The 16242-nt window shown below is 37.1% G+C and overlaps 1 protein-coding gene across 1 annotated transcript in view; it reads left to right on the forward strand.

The window, feature by feature from the left end:
* The window catches only part of ROBO2 (roundabout, axon guidance receptor, homolog 2 (Drosophila)), a gene marked incomplete at its 5' end in the record, with an annotated part of 121093 nt that overhangs the window by 69857 nt on the left and 34994 nt on the right, over nucleotides 1–16242 (forward strand). Inside the window, 4 exons of the mRNA XM_010194776.1 lie at nucleotides 915–957; nucleotides 2523–2650; nucleotides 6942–7223; nucleotides 12715–12871. Coding sequence (XP_010193078.1) covers nucleotides 915–957; nucleotides 2523–2650; nucleotides 6942–7223; nucleotides 12715–12871 — 610 coding nt within the window. The remainder of the gene's footprint in view (nucleotides 1–914; nucleotides 958–2522; nucleotides 2651–6941; nucleotides 7224–12714; nucleotides 12872–16242) is intronic.

Consider the following 16242-nt stretch of genomic DNA (forward strand, 5'->3'; position numbering starts at 1 on the left):
TTGATATAATTTAATAGTCTGCCTTATCTATGCCTGACAATAAATAATGGGATATTGCCACTGAGAACCAGAGTAGTCTGTTGGCTTTGACTCAAAACATTTGCCAGTGCTTCAAAAAAGAGCATCAAATATTGTCAATTAGCATCCTACCAGTAATGCGAGTTTACCTATACTGCCTTGAAATTTAATCCTGTTAATAAGATAGATAAGGGATAGGCAGTTTTTTGTCAAACATCCATGAATGGAACCATAAAAACAATTGTCTCTCTGAATATGTCCTTGGCATACCCATGATAAGACTGGAAACACTTTTTCTTCCTAGTGATACAGGCGTGTATGCATTTATGTGTGGGTGCTTGTTCTCATACTGTACTTTTAGTGGAAATGGTGCAACTATATGCTTTTTTTCCACAACTCCAACTCTAATAGAGCTGCCACCTCTTTGTATTTGTCCTGGGAAATGACATATTTGTGTGGTGACATTATATTACTGCATTACAACATGATTTTATTAACTCACTGGTGCAATGTCATTATGTACTGAAGCAAAAGCATGCCAAGAAAACAATTTCATCACATGGCACAGTCTTGCAACACAAAGTCATATGAAGGGGCCTGTGGTAAATTCAGGCCTTTTGCCCAGGCAGTTGGTTTGCCATGCAAGCTACAGACCAAATTGATGTTAATCAATAACTTGCAATGAAATCCTATACAAATTATCACCCTAATGTGTTTGATCCTTTTCTTATCATTTCTGTATTTTATTATGTGATGATGCCAATAGGCCTCCTATCTTGGACACTGAGCAGCTTGAATTGTTACTTTTAATTATTACTAATTGATTTTTCCTTGTCTTATATGTGTGTGCGTGTGTGTTTCTGTATGTTTGTTTCGTTTTTTCAACCAAATCACAGTCACTTTCCAAAGAGGAGATGGAGGACTAATGAGCAATGGAAGGTATGTTCCCTTGCATAAAGATCTTTCCATCATATTTATTTTTAAAACTAGAAATCTGAAAAATGCTATAGGTGATGCACTTGGGTAATAACCAATCATAGGGAAGACTGACAGTGCTAGGAGGAGTTAAGTAGCTTACCACAAGGTTTAATGACCTGTTTGTCGTGCACTTTGGAGGAATCAAGCCCAGATGTTTCATATCTCCCATATGCCCTGGAAGAAATGAGTAGTAAATATCACACGAAATGTGTTCATTTGTTACTGGGATGTTTATTGCATTAATTAGACATTAGTAAATGAAGTTGCTGTTGTTTAAGACTCCTTATTGGCTCCCCCTAAATTGCTGTGAGTGAACAATTACACTTAATCGATCATGAAATAAATGATTCATGGATGATGAATAGGCTGTAGATTGATAGGACTGGATTCCACAACTTTGGCTACTCAATTGAAATTGATAAAAGCTGATAACGGGCCCATATATCCTCATCTATTTTCCCTTTGCCAATATGGAGATTGTAATTAGGCCCTGGTAATAACTTCCAATCTCCCGTTTAATCAATATTTTAGCAAAAAGAGATTAGGCCTAATGAGAGTGAGTAGATGTGGCAAGAAAGCAGCCGAGTCTTCTTATTGCCGTTTCCATAGAAACTGATGTTTCTCTTAGGGATTGAACCAGGCAGGAGTCTATAACATACAATGATCGGAGATGTTGTTCCAACTTCATGAGTACATTAATAACCTAGAAAAGCTACAGAACTGTGGATGGTTTTTTGTTTTCATTTGGGGGAAGAGGGTGTCTGCAGGAAATTATTTGTTTTTCCTGTTAAATACAAATACAAACCTACTTTGCTAAATTTCTGGCTGTTTGTCCTGGGGTGAGAGAAGCATGGTGCCTTTTGGCCTGAGTGAACCTTCTCTTTCAACTTACTCACTGTTTAATACTGCTCTCAAAGCTGGAAATTACAGGGTTATAAAAGCCGTGCAGCGGTGGCAGATAAAGATAGCTGTGCACTTTCCATTAATCCTGCTCAAACTTGTTTGCCTCTAAACCATCCAAGAGTGCTCAGAGAAAGAGTTACCAGCCTGTAGATGACAGGCATGCATTTGGGATGCAAGGGGAGGAAGAAATAGTAGCCCAAATTCCTGGAAATGGCTGATACGGAGCAATCACTTTGAGTGATGACTCCCTTGAGGTGGTAATTTATCATGCAGCTCTGTTGTAGGACCCCGTGATGGTGCTGCCTAACCCGTTTCACTCAGACAACGGAGCTCATTTGAATTCTGGCAGAATCATGAGGGATGCGTAGTCCCACTTCTACTGACAAAGTTGATTTGTATATATCCTTAATTAACTGCTCAAGGTCTTTAAATCATCAAAGGCTACACAATTTTAATTTGAAATAAATTAAAGTCTCCTAAATTGTTTGTTAACTACAGTGTTAGTAGAACAGTGATATGACCTCTTCAATCACTAGTTGTCTCACATATACTTTATTTTCGTAAATAGATTTATATAAATATATTTATTTGTATGTGTATCTTTTTTTCTTATTCTGCTTCAGTCGACCAGGTCTGTTGAATGCAAGTGACCCCAGTTATCCTTGGCTTGCAGACTCTTGGCCTGCCACAAGTCTGCCAGTAAACAACAGCACAAGTGGACCCAATGATCTTGGCAATTTTGGTCGTGGAGGTAGGTTTCATTTTATTAAGTCACCATATAGTATGCAATAGGCTTCTGTTAGTTAACATCTATGGTAAACACTATATAGTATTTTTATTATTTATAGTTCTATCTCTGTTTGACTCAAGATATGACTTAATACTGTCTTTAAAGAGTTCATTTTGCTTTGTCTCTTTCTCCTTCTTCAAAACATAGGTCTAATTTGTAATTTACCCTACAGTGAGGAGACAGGGTCTGCTCCTCATCTCGAGGGAAATGTGTTTCTCATTTCTCCCTCTCATCAAAGGGACTCATTCCCTTGTCTGCTAAGATGAGTAATGTGCTGTGCAGGGCTACGTAGCCAGGGATAAAGGATGTCCATAAGAGCAGAGAACTCAGGGGATGCAGGAAGAATGTTCCTTCAGCAGAAGGACAGAACATTGTTGCTGTCACCCCTCCCCTTTCTGCTGAACAACTGCTCTCAGTCTCAACCATAATCCTTGAAGAAGGCCTCAGAGATCTTCAGAAACTTTCCTTCTTATTGGAGAAGTTAATACAAAAAAGGGAACTATTTGGATTTTTTTAGGGCTTTATTTCCATTTTGAGTTGAGGGAGGCCTTTCGGGGTAATGAGGTAATGATTTATAACTGTGGAGATGAATCTTTAGAAGGGTTATTTTCTTTCAAACATTTTACTCAAATGGGAAGATCAAGATGTATGATTGGTATTTTTAAAAGTCATAGTAATATTCACATCTCTATTACTTTCTTGCTTTCTGTGATGTCATGACAGCTACTTCTGTATAATGGTGTTCAGAACAAGACTTTTTGATGTAAATGAGTATATAAATACTTTTAAGATGTAAATATGTAAACAAAAATCAAGAAAACTTTATATATCACAAATATATTAAAATGCAAAAAATCTATAAAGCCATCAAACTGATAAATGTGAAAAGAATTCCATTTTGAACTGTACCACAATCTGCTTCTGAAAACCATCCTTCACTTTGGTTGTACGTTCCCATGCAAAACTTCTTGCCTGTGGTTTGACTACTATGACTTCAAATTACAGCAAAACACTTGATTTATTTTCCATATAAAAATGTTTTAAAGCTCTTGCCTTACAAAAATATTATAAAGTAAGCAAAACTTTTTATAATATTTAGAAGGTAACTGAATATCTGCCAGCTTCATTCTTGTGAATATTTTGGAAATAAAACCCTTCAGGACTTTTCCATCTTTTCATAAGCTCACACAATATAGAAAAATTACCATTTTCTTTTAGCATTTGGTGCTGTATGACTGAAATTGGAAGCATGTTTTAAAGCTTTTGGCTTCAATGTGGATGAGGCATAGGTCCAAATTTGTCCAGGAGATGCAACAGTTATATTTGGAATTTCAGCAGATCAATTTTACCCATGATCTTTATAGTCAAACTCACACTTTTATTCTGGCCGTTTTGGGATCATTTATCCTACCTGTTTCAACAGTTGAGTTTGGATGTTTCTGCATTAAAGGCAGATGTCTTTTAACATGAATGAACTGTGTAGATAGAACTTGGACCTCTTTTATTGCTTAAAAGGTGTGTGATAATATAAAAGGTCTATAAGAATTTTGAAAACAATATGGTGACAATCAATCACTCTGGAAACTCAGAAACTGAGGTAGACAGTTCTAACATTACCTTTAAGAGTGAAATTCACATTATGCTCTAGGTAGGTATTTGAGAGCAAGGCTGTGAGTGGGAAGCACAGGTTAGGTTTCAAGTCTCATAAGGCCACAAAATAGTACTGTGACTCTTGAAGCAGCAAGAAAGAGCTTCCCTCAGAAAGTATTTCAGAGCTATTTGATTTATCTCTAACAAAACAAGTTAGATATTTGGAGAGTTTGTGGGAAAGCATCCAGTGGGAATTGTGCATTTGTCTTTGCTCTGAAATGTACAGTGGGTTTTTTTGCTATGACAACTTGCTGGGAAAATCACACTTGATTTTTACTAGGTGATTATGGCACTTTGTAAAATGGCACTTTAATCGCTCTTTGAGTGCTCAGTGTATACATCTCATTGAGGGCAAAAAGTAATCTGTGGTTGTACTGAAAATTTCCAGAATGTCTGGAGAACCTCAGCTTATTAGTAAGAATGACTGAAAATTCTTGGCTGGTGGGAAGCTATGTAACTTTCTTTTTAAGTGTGGTAAAGCAAAGGTATACTCTTTATTTTAATTTAAACATATATAGAGAGAAGATAAGTCTTCAGTTGCCAGAAACATGCTCTAAAAGATAGATGTATGTCTGAGTACTTGAGAGATGAACATTTTGTGAGTTTTTACTTCCGTGAGTCTGCAAATCCAACACAGACAGGTTGAGCTGAGCTTACTTAATTTTATACATCAGCAACAAAATTTATTTAAAAAAACTTTAATCCATTATACTTTGATGAAAACAATTGTGGGAAGGGAAAAATCTTCATTTTGTGGATGAAATGCAAGAAATAAAAGACTGCGCTTGTCACTCATATCTCATGCTGTATTTGCACATAGATGCTTTTATGATGGCATGCTGCCCGTAGAAAGGACATTGGATATGTGCAGGTAGATGGTAATAACCTGATTTTGAAATATGACCTGTAGTTTGCATTAATTGTATTTTTTTTGCACTTACAATTTATCTGCAGATATAAGTTAATACAATTAAGGTATTTTAAATTCTTGATTGTGCCCATTTCCCTGTTGTTGTCTGCAAAACCAGATCATACTGATAGACCCAAATTTAATCTCTGTTTCTGCAGTCTCTTTACTGAACACTTGTTATTGCCATATTTCTTGTTAATATTATATTTTTGCCCGAGGACTGTAGATGTTATTAGGGTCCATGTTAAAATGTTCACTGTTGCACATATGAATGCAGTGGAAAATAGTTCTGTGGTCTAAATGTTTATCCCGGGAAAACAAAACAAAAACAAAAACAGAACAGAACAAAACAAAACAGAACAAAACAAAATGAGTGGGAGGGGAATATGGTATCCTGTCACATTGCTGGAAAAGTCCTGAGACAGCAGGAGAACTACTGTACTCCCCAAGGTTGCACAAATCCCATGTCTGAGTCTGGAACTCAGCCTAGACCCTTGTCTGGCTGCAAGAATAATCTTTTCTCTCTGGGTCTTAAGGTATATAAAAATGTCTGTGATACCTAGAATAGGATCTGAACATCTTCACTACAGGAGTTTGCATTATCTCAAGTACGAGCTAACAGTTGGAATCCATATCTGCCATCTAGCTATATAAAGCAAATGGCACATAAATGATGCACTTTTCTAACAAGTAAATTCCAGAATGGATTTAACTTTTCAGAGTAAATAAATTGTAAAAATAACACCATTTGATATATTGACCTCTGAAAGAAGGTTATCTGCTGAGCTGTGGTTCTCCTTGGGACATCATGCCAGTCATCATTAGATTCTTCACAGTTCAGTAGTCTCAGCTTCTAAATCTAGTATTCCACCAGCAAAGGTCACTACAATGTTTAGTAAGGAGAAAGATTGCCAATCTAACTGATTAAAGGTACAAATTGCAGTGTGGGATAGAATTCAAAAGATCTAGAAAAGTCAACAGATATTTAGTTAAATATGCTGTACTCTTTTTCAGGTAAATGTACTGGAGTATTCAAACAAGTTGTTCTCCATTATCAACATGGCTTTGCCATTTTAAGAGACTGATCACTTAAATCCCCTCAGAATAATGTGTTTTCTTTCACATTTCATGAACAACGTGGCTTTGTCAAGTTTTTCTTTTGTTGAAAAGGAGAACTGTACTAGCTAATGTCAAAATTAAATAAGTTGATGCATAAAACTTCAAGGAAGTCAAGGTGATGCCCTTAAAAAACTACTTTGAGAGCTTTGGCATTCATTTAAGAGTTTTACTACATATTTGCTGGAAAAGTTTCCTCTGTGATTTGTAGATTCACTCCTTTCATCATTTTCCTGAAGCCCAGACAGTTTCATTGGTTCTGACACAGAGTGAACAATTGAAAACATTCTTCAGTAGAGAAATATTCCAGACTTCACTTTCACAGTTGAAGGTATGGGGGGAAAAAAAAAAAAGATGGTTTTAGGCAGTGAGACGTGAAGGACAAGTGGTAGGCCTGTCACAGATGCTGATAGCTTGGCGATGGTTGTACATCATCTTCCCTTCGTTGGCTCATGGACCTGTCTCAGCTGAAATGCAAACGTTCGAAATGACACATTTATTTTTCATCTTAAACCTTGATACTTTCAGGCTTCCTGTGCCTCAGTGATTTGTTTAATTCCCCTATGTTCACCACAGATGTGCTGCCACCAGTGCCAGGGCAAGGAGATAAAACTGCTACTATGCTTTCTGATGGAGCCATTTACAGCAGCATTGACTTCACCACGAAAACTAGTTACAACAGTTCCAGCCAAATAACGCAAGCCACGCCATATGCCACCACCCAGATACTGCATTCCAACAGCATCCATGAGTTGGCTGTCGACTTACCTGATCCTCAGTGGAAAAGCTCAATCCAGCAAAAAAATGACCTGATGGGATTTGGTTACTCTCTCCCAGACCAAGGCAAAGGCAACAATGGTAATTGTAGCTGTTATTTTCCAAAGGCCTTGGCTTTATACTGTATCATCTATGCATGAATTAGAAAAATCTTTTTAGTATGTGAGACATTGTTGGTATTAACCATAACTAAAGCTTACATACCTTGCATGTGTGCTGAACCCCACACGATCACAAAATGCATTGTTCTGTGCTTTTAGTCCTCTTTGTCCTGTGCTAATCACCAAGCCATCTGCCTTCCTGTAGGCTAGGATAGGTATACTTTAAAAAAATAGAATTAAAACTTACTGCTCTACCACATCTGTCCTTGACTTGCTAACCGCACGTGTTGCATGTGCTTGTGCTGTCGACTAATCACATGATGCCACTGTGACCTTTGCCCTTTAACCCTTAGCCTTGCTTTACATCCCTGACTACCGCGTGGCTGAGGGATTGGCTAATAGATTGCCACACAACCAGTCACAGGATTTCAGCACCACCAGCTCCCACAACAGCTCTGAAAGGAGTGGCAGCCTCTCAGGTTGGTTCCACCGCCGTGGGTGGGTGAGGGACGGACGGGTGTTGGTAGGCAGCTCACCAGGGAGGCAGAAAACCTCTCACATGCACTTTGGAGATAGATATGATGGCGCCTGCCCACTGGAACATCAACAAACAGCATCACGTTGGCCTCTACTAAAATATACCAAAAATGCCTTTTGCAAAACCTCTTTGGAGATAACCGGAGAATCCTCCCAACTGTTGTGCCCAGCACTTGTCGGCACAATTGAAACCTTGCCTTGTCGCATCCTCTCCCTGACAGCACAGTTCATAGAGCAAATATATTTCTGCATCAATCATCAGTTTATAAGTCTCCACACACTGAACTTCATGAGGAGATTAATATTTTTGTTGAGTTGTTAACAGATTTCCCACTCCCATGAGCTGTTTCTAAATGCTGTTTTTCAGTGAAGCAGCTTAGAAATAAATGTAGGGCCTTGCAAGATGACTGGGGTATCAAAAATTGCTCCAAATCTGCATACAAACAGAAAGTAAATTTTGTGTGTGTGCTGCATGTTATATTGGAAACATGACACATTTTCATTGAATGAAAACATTGAATGAAAATGTTTGTAGTACATGTGGTTGTGTACTCTATTTATATTTTTCTTGATTTCTTTAATTTTGCTTACTTGTTGCTTATGTTACGTATAACCATGTCTTCTTTTGTTTGAAGCAAAAACTGAAAAGCCAGCAATTAAAATGAAAGTCTGCTATTTCACTTAACTGAAATATGAGAGAGCTGAAGGGACTTCGATGTCAGATTAATGCTATATTCATGCTATATGCTATATAGCCTTTTGAATTTCCACTATAAATTGGAACAATTGTAACATTAACAGATCAAGCCTAGAAATGGCTTCTTTATGTTAATTTAAAAGACTATGCAAATTGAATGTTGAGATTAGAAGCCTATAATCGTTGGCCCATAACTCAAATAGCCCAGTGTGTTTGCAAGTCTTGTGTACATACAGAGAGTATTAGCTGATTTGAACGAGATAGAAAAATAGGCTTACAACACTGAGAGAGAGATATCTGTGAGCTAACTTCATACGATACTTGAAGAAAGCTTCTTGTTCCTTGTATGTGAGATGTATTGGCAAGTACCTTAGGAAATCGGCTTGCTTCTCTGGCTGAATGAAAATGCAGAAATTGATATGCCGAGGTGCATATGTGCCAGTTATCAGAGGGCAGTATCATACTTTAGATGTGTTGACAGCTACAGCTGCCTAAGTACTTTCTCAGAAAAACGTTTTATTGGAAAATGCCAGTTGATCAAAAGCTGGACTTTGAACAAATATTTCAAGTGAAATATAGTTTGTGTAGTATTTCTCAGTTTGAAGTAAAATTTTTAATGGCAAACAGAAACTTCAGGTTAGCTGGTCTTCCTAAGGCCAGGGCACTCCTGTTGTGATCAAAGCAGCTCACACCTGGATGCCCCAGTGCTCAGATTATTGGACTGCAGTTAGTATTTTGCTCTCCCTTGCCCACTAATTATGTCTTTTAATACAGGTTAATTATGTCTGTAGTACATGAGAAACTGGGGGAGACCTTCAAATAGTCTGATAATTAGAGCATCACTGGAGTCAGAGACCAGCTTTGATTACCTGGTCCCCATGACAGTGAGCAGGGACATATTCTCTCACTTCCTTGGTTAGTACTTTAAGTACTTATTATTCTGACTAAGTTTCTGTCTGTCTCAAATGAGTATCATGAGAAATCCTATCCCACTGTGGGATGGAAAATAGCTAAAAATACAACTGCTTTGTGAGGCAGGGAAATTCTGTGGCTGTACTTTGCACAGCTCCCAGCTTATGTGAGTGATCTGATCATCAGCTTTGCCTGGCAAATTCTTTTTCCAGGACCTGTTTCATCTGGAGATTTAAGCAATATAATTGAATTTCAGTGTGAGGAGACATTGAAACATCAAGCATCATTCCTGTGGGGAAACAAGGCTTCTGTGCAAGTTTTCAAACACACATCAGGCATTATGTATTAGGTGTCTGTTCCACTAGTCTGACAGTGGACTAACTGCGTATGGGGACAGAAATCTCCTGCCCACCTGTACAGTGTAGTCTGGTTTCCCTACCAGTAATGACCTTGGAGCTTCTTTCTTTTATTTCTTCATCCAAACAGTTTGTCAGATCTCCGCTTCACTCTTTAATATAGCTCTGTTATCTTTGACCTTTCTTTCCAAAAAAACTTAAATCCAATTGACTCCAGACTAGCACCCCATACATCCAACCTCCATCTTAGAAGTCTCCTAAGATTACCAAGATGCTACACTTTAAAAATCACCCTCTCACCTGTCATGGTTTATACAGTTGTTCTATCACCCAGTGACTCCTCACCACCTGAGGAGGGGAATCTGGAAAAGGAAAGGAGACCTGTGGGTTGTAATAAAAATAGATTTAATAAAAAATAATAATAAAAGCTAATATTAATAACAATATTAAATACACAGAGCTATACTTAGCCAACATAGTGGGAGAGCAGGCCTCATGGGTAGGGTGATAGACAAGTCCGTCTTGAGATGACAGCCATGGAAGAAAGACGGCTGTCCCCAGCAAACTCCACAACTTATACTGAGCATGATGTTTATGCCATAACTTAATATTAGTTGGTTAGCCTGGGTTGAGCTTGAGGTCATCTACCCTGTGTTTGTGCTTCCCCCAGCCTCTGCACCTTTTGATCTCAAGGCTGCCAAAGACCTTGATCATCACATAGCAGTGCTGGCTGAAAAGTAAAACAAAGCATCTTATGACTTTGTTCCCATGAAATAGAGTACTGCAGTTTTTGCAGAAATGCATCTTTTCTGAATAGAAAAATTACTCTAAAATTCTATCAAACACAAACCAGGATACCATCTCAACTACTCTCTAAGCTGAAGATCTTCTTTGCATTTCTTTTCTGAGTACTCCTAGTTTAAATTACCCTGCAACACACACAAGCACACAAACACACGCGTGCACACACGCGTGCACGTGCACGCACACACACACACACACACAGAGAGACACTCCTATGCATGTGCTTTCCTCCCAAAAAGAGAGCCCTTCCTGCCCTAACTCTTCCTGGTTCCTACTTCTGCTGACTTTTCAAAAATTTCCCCATGTCCCACAAATGAAAATTAACGTACTTCCTTTGTACTGTTCTGTGACCCTATTTCTAACTCCATTTTCCAGCATATGCGTGCTTTGAAAGCTTCATTTTCCCTCCACAAGTTTCATGTATTTGTTCCTCCATTACCACCATCACTGGGCTTTCTTTTCTATAGGTCAAAATGTTCTTTCCTTTTTAAAGAAAGCCTCTCTCTGTCAGGCTACAAAAGGAGGGAAGAGTCTGTCTTGCATCCTAATGGATGGACTATCAGCTCATTTCCTCTTTAGTGGAAGACAGGATCTTGGCTGGAGTTACTAGAAATACTCTAAGACAAGGAAGGAGCAGCTCTGGTCTGGAATTGAGTAGTGGAAAGAGAAGTCTCGTTTGCAACATGCTGCCAGCCAGTCCTTGCTGAACTTGTTGCCTGTCTCTCGCAGCCACAACGGGAGGTGAAAAGAGAAGTCTTGGCTACTTCTGGGTCACAGAATCAGCTTGTTTCTTCCCTCTCTATTCGTTCCTATTTTGGTTCACCTGATATCTGAAGATAACAGAATAAAGCCACTGTCTCTCAGATGAAAAGTCCCATGACACGTGCTTGTCTCTATTGCTAGAATTGCACCGTCTTCTGGGTGTCTCTGCCTAAAGCTAAAGCCATGGTAAAGAGGGTGGTGCCTGCCAGTGCGCACTGTACAATCCTGCCTTACAAGTCAGCTGCAGCGTTTTTGATTCACTGTTGTTGAGAACTTCTCATGTATCTTTTTTTTGGCTGATCCTTATAAATCAGCAAGTGACATCAGTGGGTAAGATGGGTTAGACTGCTTTCTGCAACAGGCAAGGGATGAGTGAGTGCCAGCTGTGTACCTCACTTTAAAAAAACACGTGACAAACCATTCATCCACCCAAAAATCCAGAAAGTTTGAAAGCCACAATAAAATGGCAACAAATAGATGGGTCTCCAAGCAGTCAAGGGATTCAAAATCTTGTGTCATTCTTCCTCTTAACGAATTTCTGACTAGAAAATGGAGTCAGGGCAAAATAAAACAAGTTAAACAAGTGGTAAGAGAGCTTTTTCTGTAAGATCACTTTCCCACAAATGGAAGTGTCCTAACTGGAGAAGTGGGTACAAGGATGATAAGAAAAGAGAAGGTTTAAGCAAAATGCATTGCTCACGTCATTGCTACTAGCCCCCTCCATTAGAGCTGTGCATCAGAAATAGAACCTCTTCTCCATAGTGGCACAAGATATTTGCATCCTGTGAAACAGACAGTCCTAAAACATTGCAGATGACTTCCTGATGTTTTAAAAAAATGTAAACTTTGTAAATTCCTATCAGCAAATCCCTGTTTCTTTTTGTTTTGACAACTTACACTTGTCATTCTGGCTGAAAGATATTTAGCCTAATGACAGAGTTTTTTAATATTGTGTCTTTAACCTCTGTGTTTTCCACAGAAAGAGATTATGCAAAACAGTGTTATAAGCACATTTGATTCTGACATTTGAAATAATTTGCTATGTTCTATTATATTTTATCTGACAGTCAATTCAAGAAGTCTTAAAGCAGACATTAATAAATCAGTAAATATATTTCTGACACAACAAAACATGTCTCTCCTTGGTTGTGCACTGCTGTGGTGCAAATGCATGGAGTTTTAAAAAGAAGTGGTTTTCAGCAATTATTCAGAATACTTTTCCATTCTATTATTATTTATAACCTTGTAACAGCATTAGCACGTTGATGCTGATTCTGCTGGGATATAAATACATCTTCTTTTTGGGGCATGCCATCTGGAATCAGAATTATTTCAAAGAAATGTAAATAGCTAGCTTTTTTCCTACATTATATCTCTTTATCTCTTTCTTTTTGGATTTGCAGGTGGCAAAGGAGGGAAAAAGAAGAAAAACAAAAATTCTGCCAAAACCCAGAAAAATAACGGTTCAAACTGGGCCAGTGTTCCCCTCCCACCACCTCCCGTGCAGCCGCTTCCAGGCACAGAGCTGGAACACTATGGAGTGGATCAGCAAGAAGCAGGGTAATTTTTTTCTTTTTCCTTTGAGGAAAAAACTGTGGTTTGCAGAGATGAGGCTTTTTTTCGTTTCGTTTTTTGTTTGGTTTTGGTTTTTGCTTTTTTTTACATTTTCCTAAATGCCAATATCATTCTGTTTTGTTTAAAAAAAAAAAAAAGAAAGAGCATGCCTTATCCTATAGACTTATTCAAGGCTATGGAGGAGGAATGTTTGAATAGCTTGTCTTGATAGTAACTGAAGATGGAAATGAAAGTGACCTTGCTTCATCGACATGTAGGGCTCCTCTACTTACTCATGCTGAGAAGTATCTCACTTCATAGGTTGCTTAATTGAATTCTGTTGGGACTGCTTGCGGATGATAGGACTCAGAGTGAGCAAGAATGACATAATCTGCCTCATTGTATTGTTTCATTGCTTTGATGTTTAAGTGTATTAGAGCCAACAGAAAAAAAGAAAACAAAACCAAGCAAACTGCACTAAATTGGATTAATTTTAGAAGATCAACCAGTGGATAATAATCCTCTCATCAGCTTTTAGAAGAAATTTCACAGTTGAGGAAGGAATGCTATTTATAGGCCATTTTTATTATTAATTAAACAACTCCTGAGTTTCCGGAACCTTACACTTATTTTTGCATAGTTTAAACTTATTCTCAAGGACATAAAATTACACGAAAAAGCACTAAATAAGAGAAAGGGACATTTCCTGCACTGAGAACAATTATGGAATATGTTTTATAAAGTGAAATTATATGAAATACCAGGTTATCAAACTCTGGAGAAAAATGAGAAAATAGTTTACGGTGGCCGGCTCTGTTGGAGACTTTGAGTATCATTGTTCTGTCAGGGTCAAATTTCTGCTTGTTTAAATACATGTATTAATCAGTATTTCCAAAGGATGAAACATGTTTTTAAAATCATTGTAATAGTTTTACTGAACAAAAGTATTTCATGTATTATCTCTTTTGTAAGCATGAATTGATCATCACTACTTTTAGAATGAAAATTAGAAGAATTAAATATTAATATTTCAGTTTATACTAAGTCCTTCAACTCTTAAAATGAATAATAACTAACTATGTAAGTCAGTTGAGTTCCTTTTAAAGTGAAGGTCCACTCAGGCTGTATTAGAGTTAGAATTTCTAAGTAAATGTAAGGGAAAATTAATAGCCTTACTGACTGCAAGTGTTGTTTACGTCTCAAGGCAAAAAGTGCATATAATTATTATGTTCTGTATTCTGTTATAACAAGCTAAAATAAATTTAAGATGGTTTCACCACAGAATATTTGTCTTTATCAGTTTATATCCTTAAAATACATGTATAGCCATTTCACTAAAATAATTATGCTATGGAAGGCAAACAATTTGGACTTTTTTTCAGGACAATGAAATAGCATAAAAGGTAAATGAAAATACCTTCAAGAGAAATCCCTTGTGACACAGGGCTTGACTGCTCAGTTGCACAAAGTATCTTGTTATTTAGCTGGAAGGAACAATACTGGTCACCAAGACAACACTGGTTATTTAAGGATAAGGTAATCACCAGCCTTCCAGATTCCAAACAATTCAGATTTAGTTTTTCCTCCGATTATCTTTTGAATTAGTTTTCTCTGTTTTTTGTAATATCTCATTAATAGTGGTTGTAACTTGACCTTCTAATGTGCATTTTATCAAATATAAAAAAATCATTTGAAGATTAGATTTACAGGATCAGACTTGAGCTACAGCAATTTGCAACCAACTTTGCTGAACCCAGTGAATCTGCAGTGCCCATACTTCCTGAGGAGGTATCCAATACTAATGGTCGTTCTGTATTCAGGGGTTGATCTTGTTTCTGTGGTTTTCAGCATGCTGCAGTGGAATGAATGATAGACTGCATTCCTTATGTTGCCTTCAATATTGAAGTACTGGGTAGAAAAAAAAGGCAAGCAATTTTTTTAAACTGTTTTGTTTTTCTTTATTTGCTTTGATGTGTACTATGTGTGACAAATTCAATGTGTGTTAATTTTAGAATTAATTACATGCAGATGTAATTATATTGTGAATTACAATTGAAAAATGAACTTCCAATCAGAAAACCTGAGGACTTTAATAAAGTTCTCACAATGTGATATGAAAGGTGAATGTTTAGAGCAATAATACAATAAAGCTAGCATCTAAAGAGAAACTTATTTTTCTCTACATGTCTTCCTGTACCTTGTGAATTCAAATGTGAATTTCATTGGCATGAGTATCCCAAATAAACTAAACAATTTTGACACCTTGTTTTGCTTTCTAGAAATTAACACTAGTGTCCTATTGGCTTATAAATTGTAAAACAAAATCCACAATAGCAGCAAGTGAAACAAAAAAGTAACCTAGCTTAAAAAAACCAGCTCACTCTTAGTTCTCTCTACTGTATCCTCCCTAGAATAACTGAATTTTGCATTCACCTCCATTTTTCCATGAACTGAACACACATAAGGTGAACATGTTGATCCAAGCAGCCATTTTGTATAATGTAGTTAGCTTTTGGGATGTCTTAAATTCCTATTTAACCTGTGCAGAAAGTCTTTTTATACTGTTGTTTTCCTAGCAAGCTCCTTCCAGTGAAACTTTCCACTTTTTTGTGGTCTTCTACAAACCCCGTGCTTGTTCCTTGTTGTCTTCCTTAATTTTTTCTTCTATATACCTTAGAGTCTTCAAAGTTCCTCTTTTCCTGTAGTAGCTCCCAATCAAGGATGTTCCGTTTCCCATCCTTTTCAGAGAGGATGCTTTTGCTTAGTTTTATCTAATAAACTTTACAGTAAGAAAATTATTACTTATTCATTATTATCTACTTACATTTTTTCACCAATAATATGCATGATCTTGAGCCAGTAAAGACAGTCTTCATATTGTTATCATTGATTAATTTGATTTCTTGCTATTGAATACACCTTAAAATGGAATATTAGCTGCTATCAATATATTTGATAGTTGTTTTCTGTCTTTAAAAAAAGAAGGTAATACCTGTTACATCAAAAATTCCTTTCTGGCAAGGCCTAGAGAGGGGAGCTTTCTTTGTTGCAACAATGTGTGTAATGAAACAGAATTGTCATAGAATGTGCCCCTTATTTATCACCTCTATTTTTTATTTTAAAGAAAAAAAATCTATCAATGCAATGAACCAAGCTTTTTAATAGCAAAATATTTCTAAGAATAAATGAGCTGAGAATAGGATAAAAATTCTTAGAAATGTGGAGAGTCATGTTTGATAACCAGAACTTATTTAGGGACTTAATTATCATTAAATTACCATCAGAAATCCCTAGTGAAGTTAAGGTGCTTAGATTTTAGCAAGAAATACTTGAAAAACATTGCATGCATTTTCACGAAGTTGTGTTTACTGGAAAAA

This window comes from Mesitornis unicolor, unplaced genomic scaffold (genome assembly GCF_000695765.1).
Source record: "Mesitornis unicolor isolate BGI_N332 unplaced genomic scaffold, ASM69576v1 scaffold13351, whole genome shotgun sequence".
Classification (NCBI taxonomy): Eukaryota; Metazoa; Chordata; class Aves; order Mesitornithiformes; family Mesitornithidae; genus Mesitornis; species Mesitornis unicolor.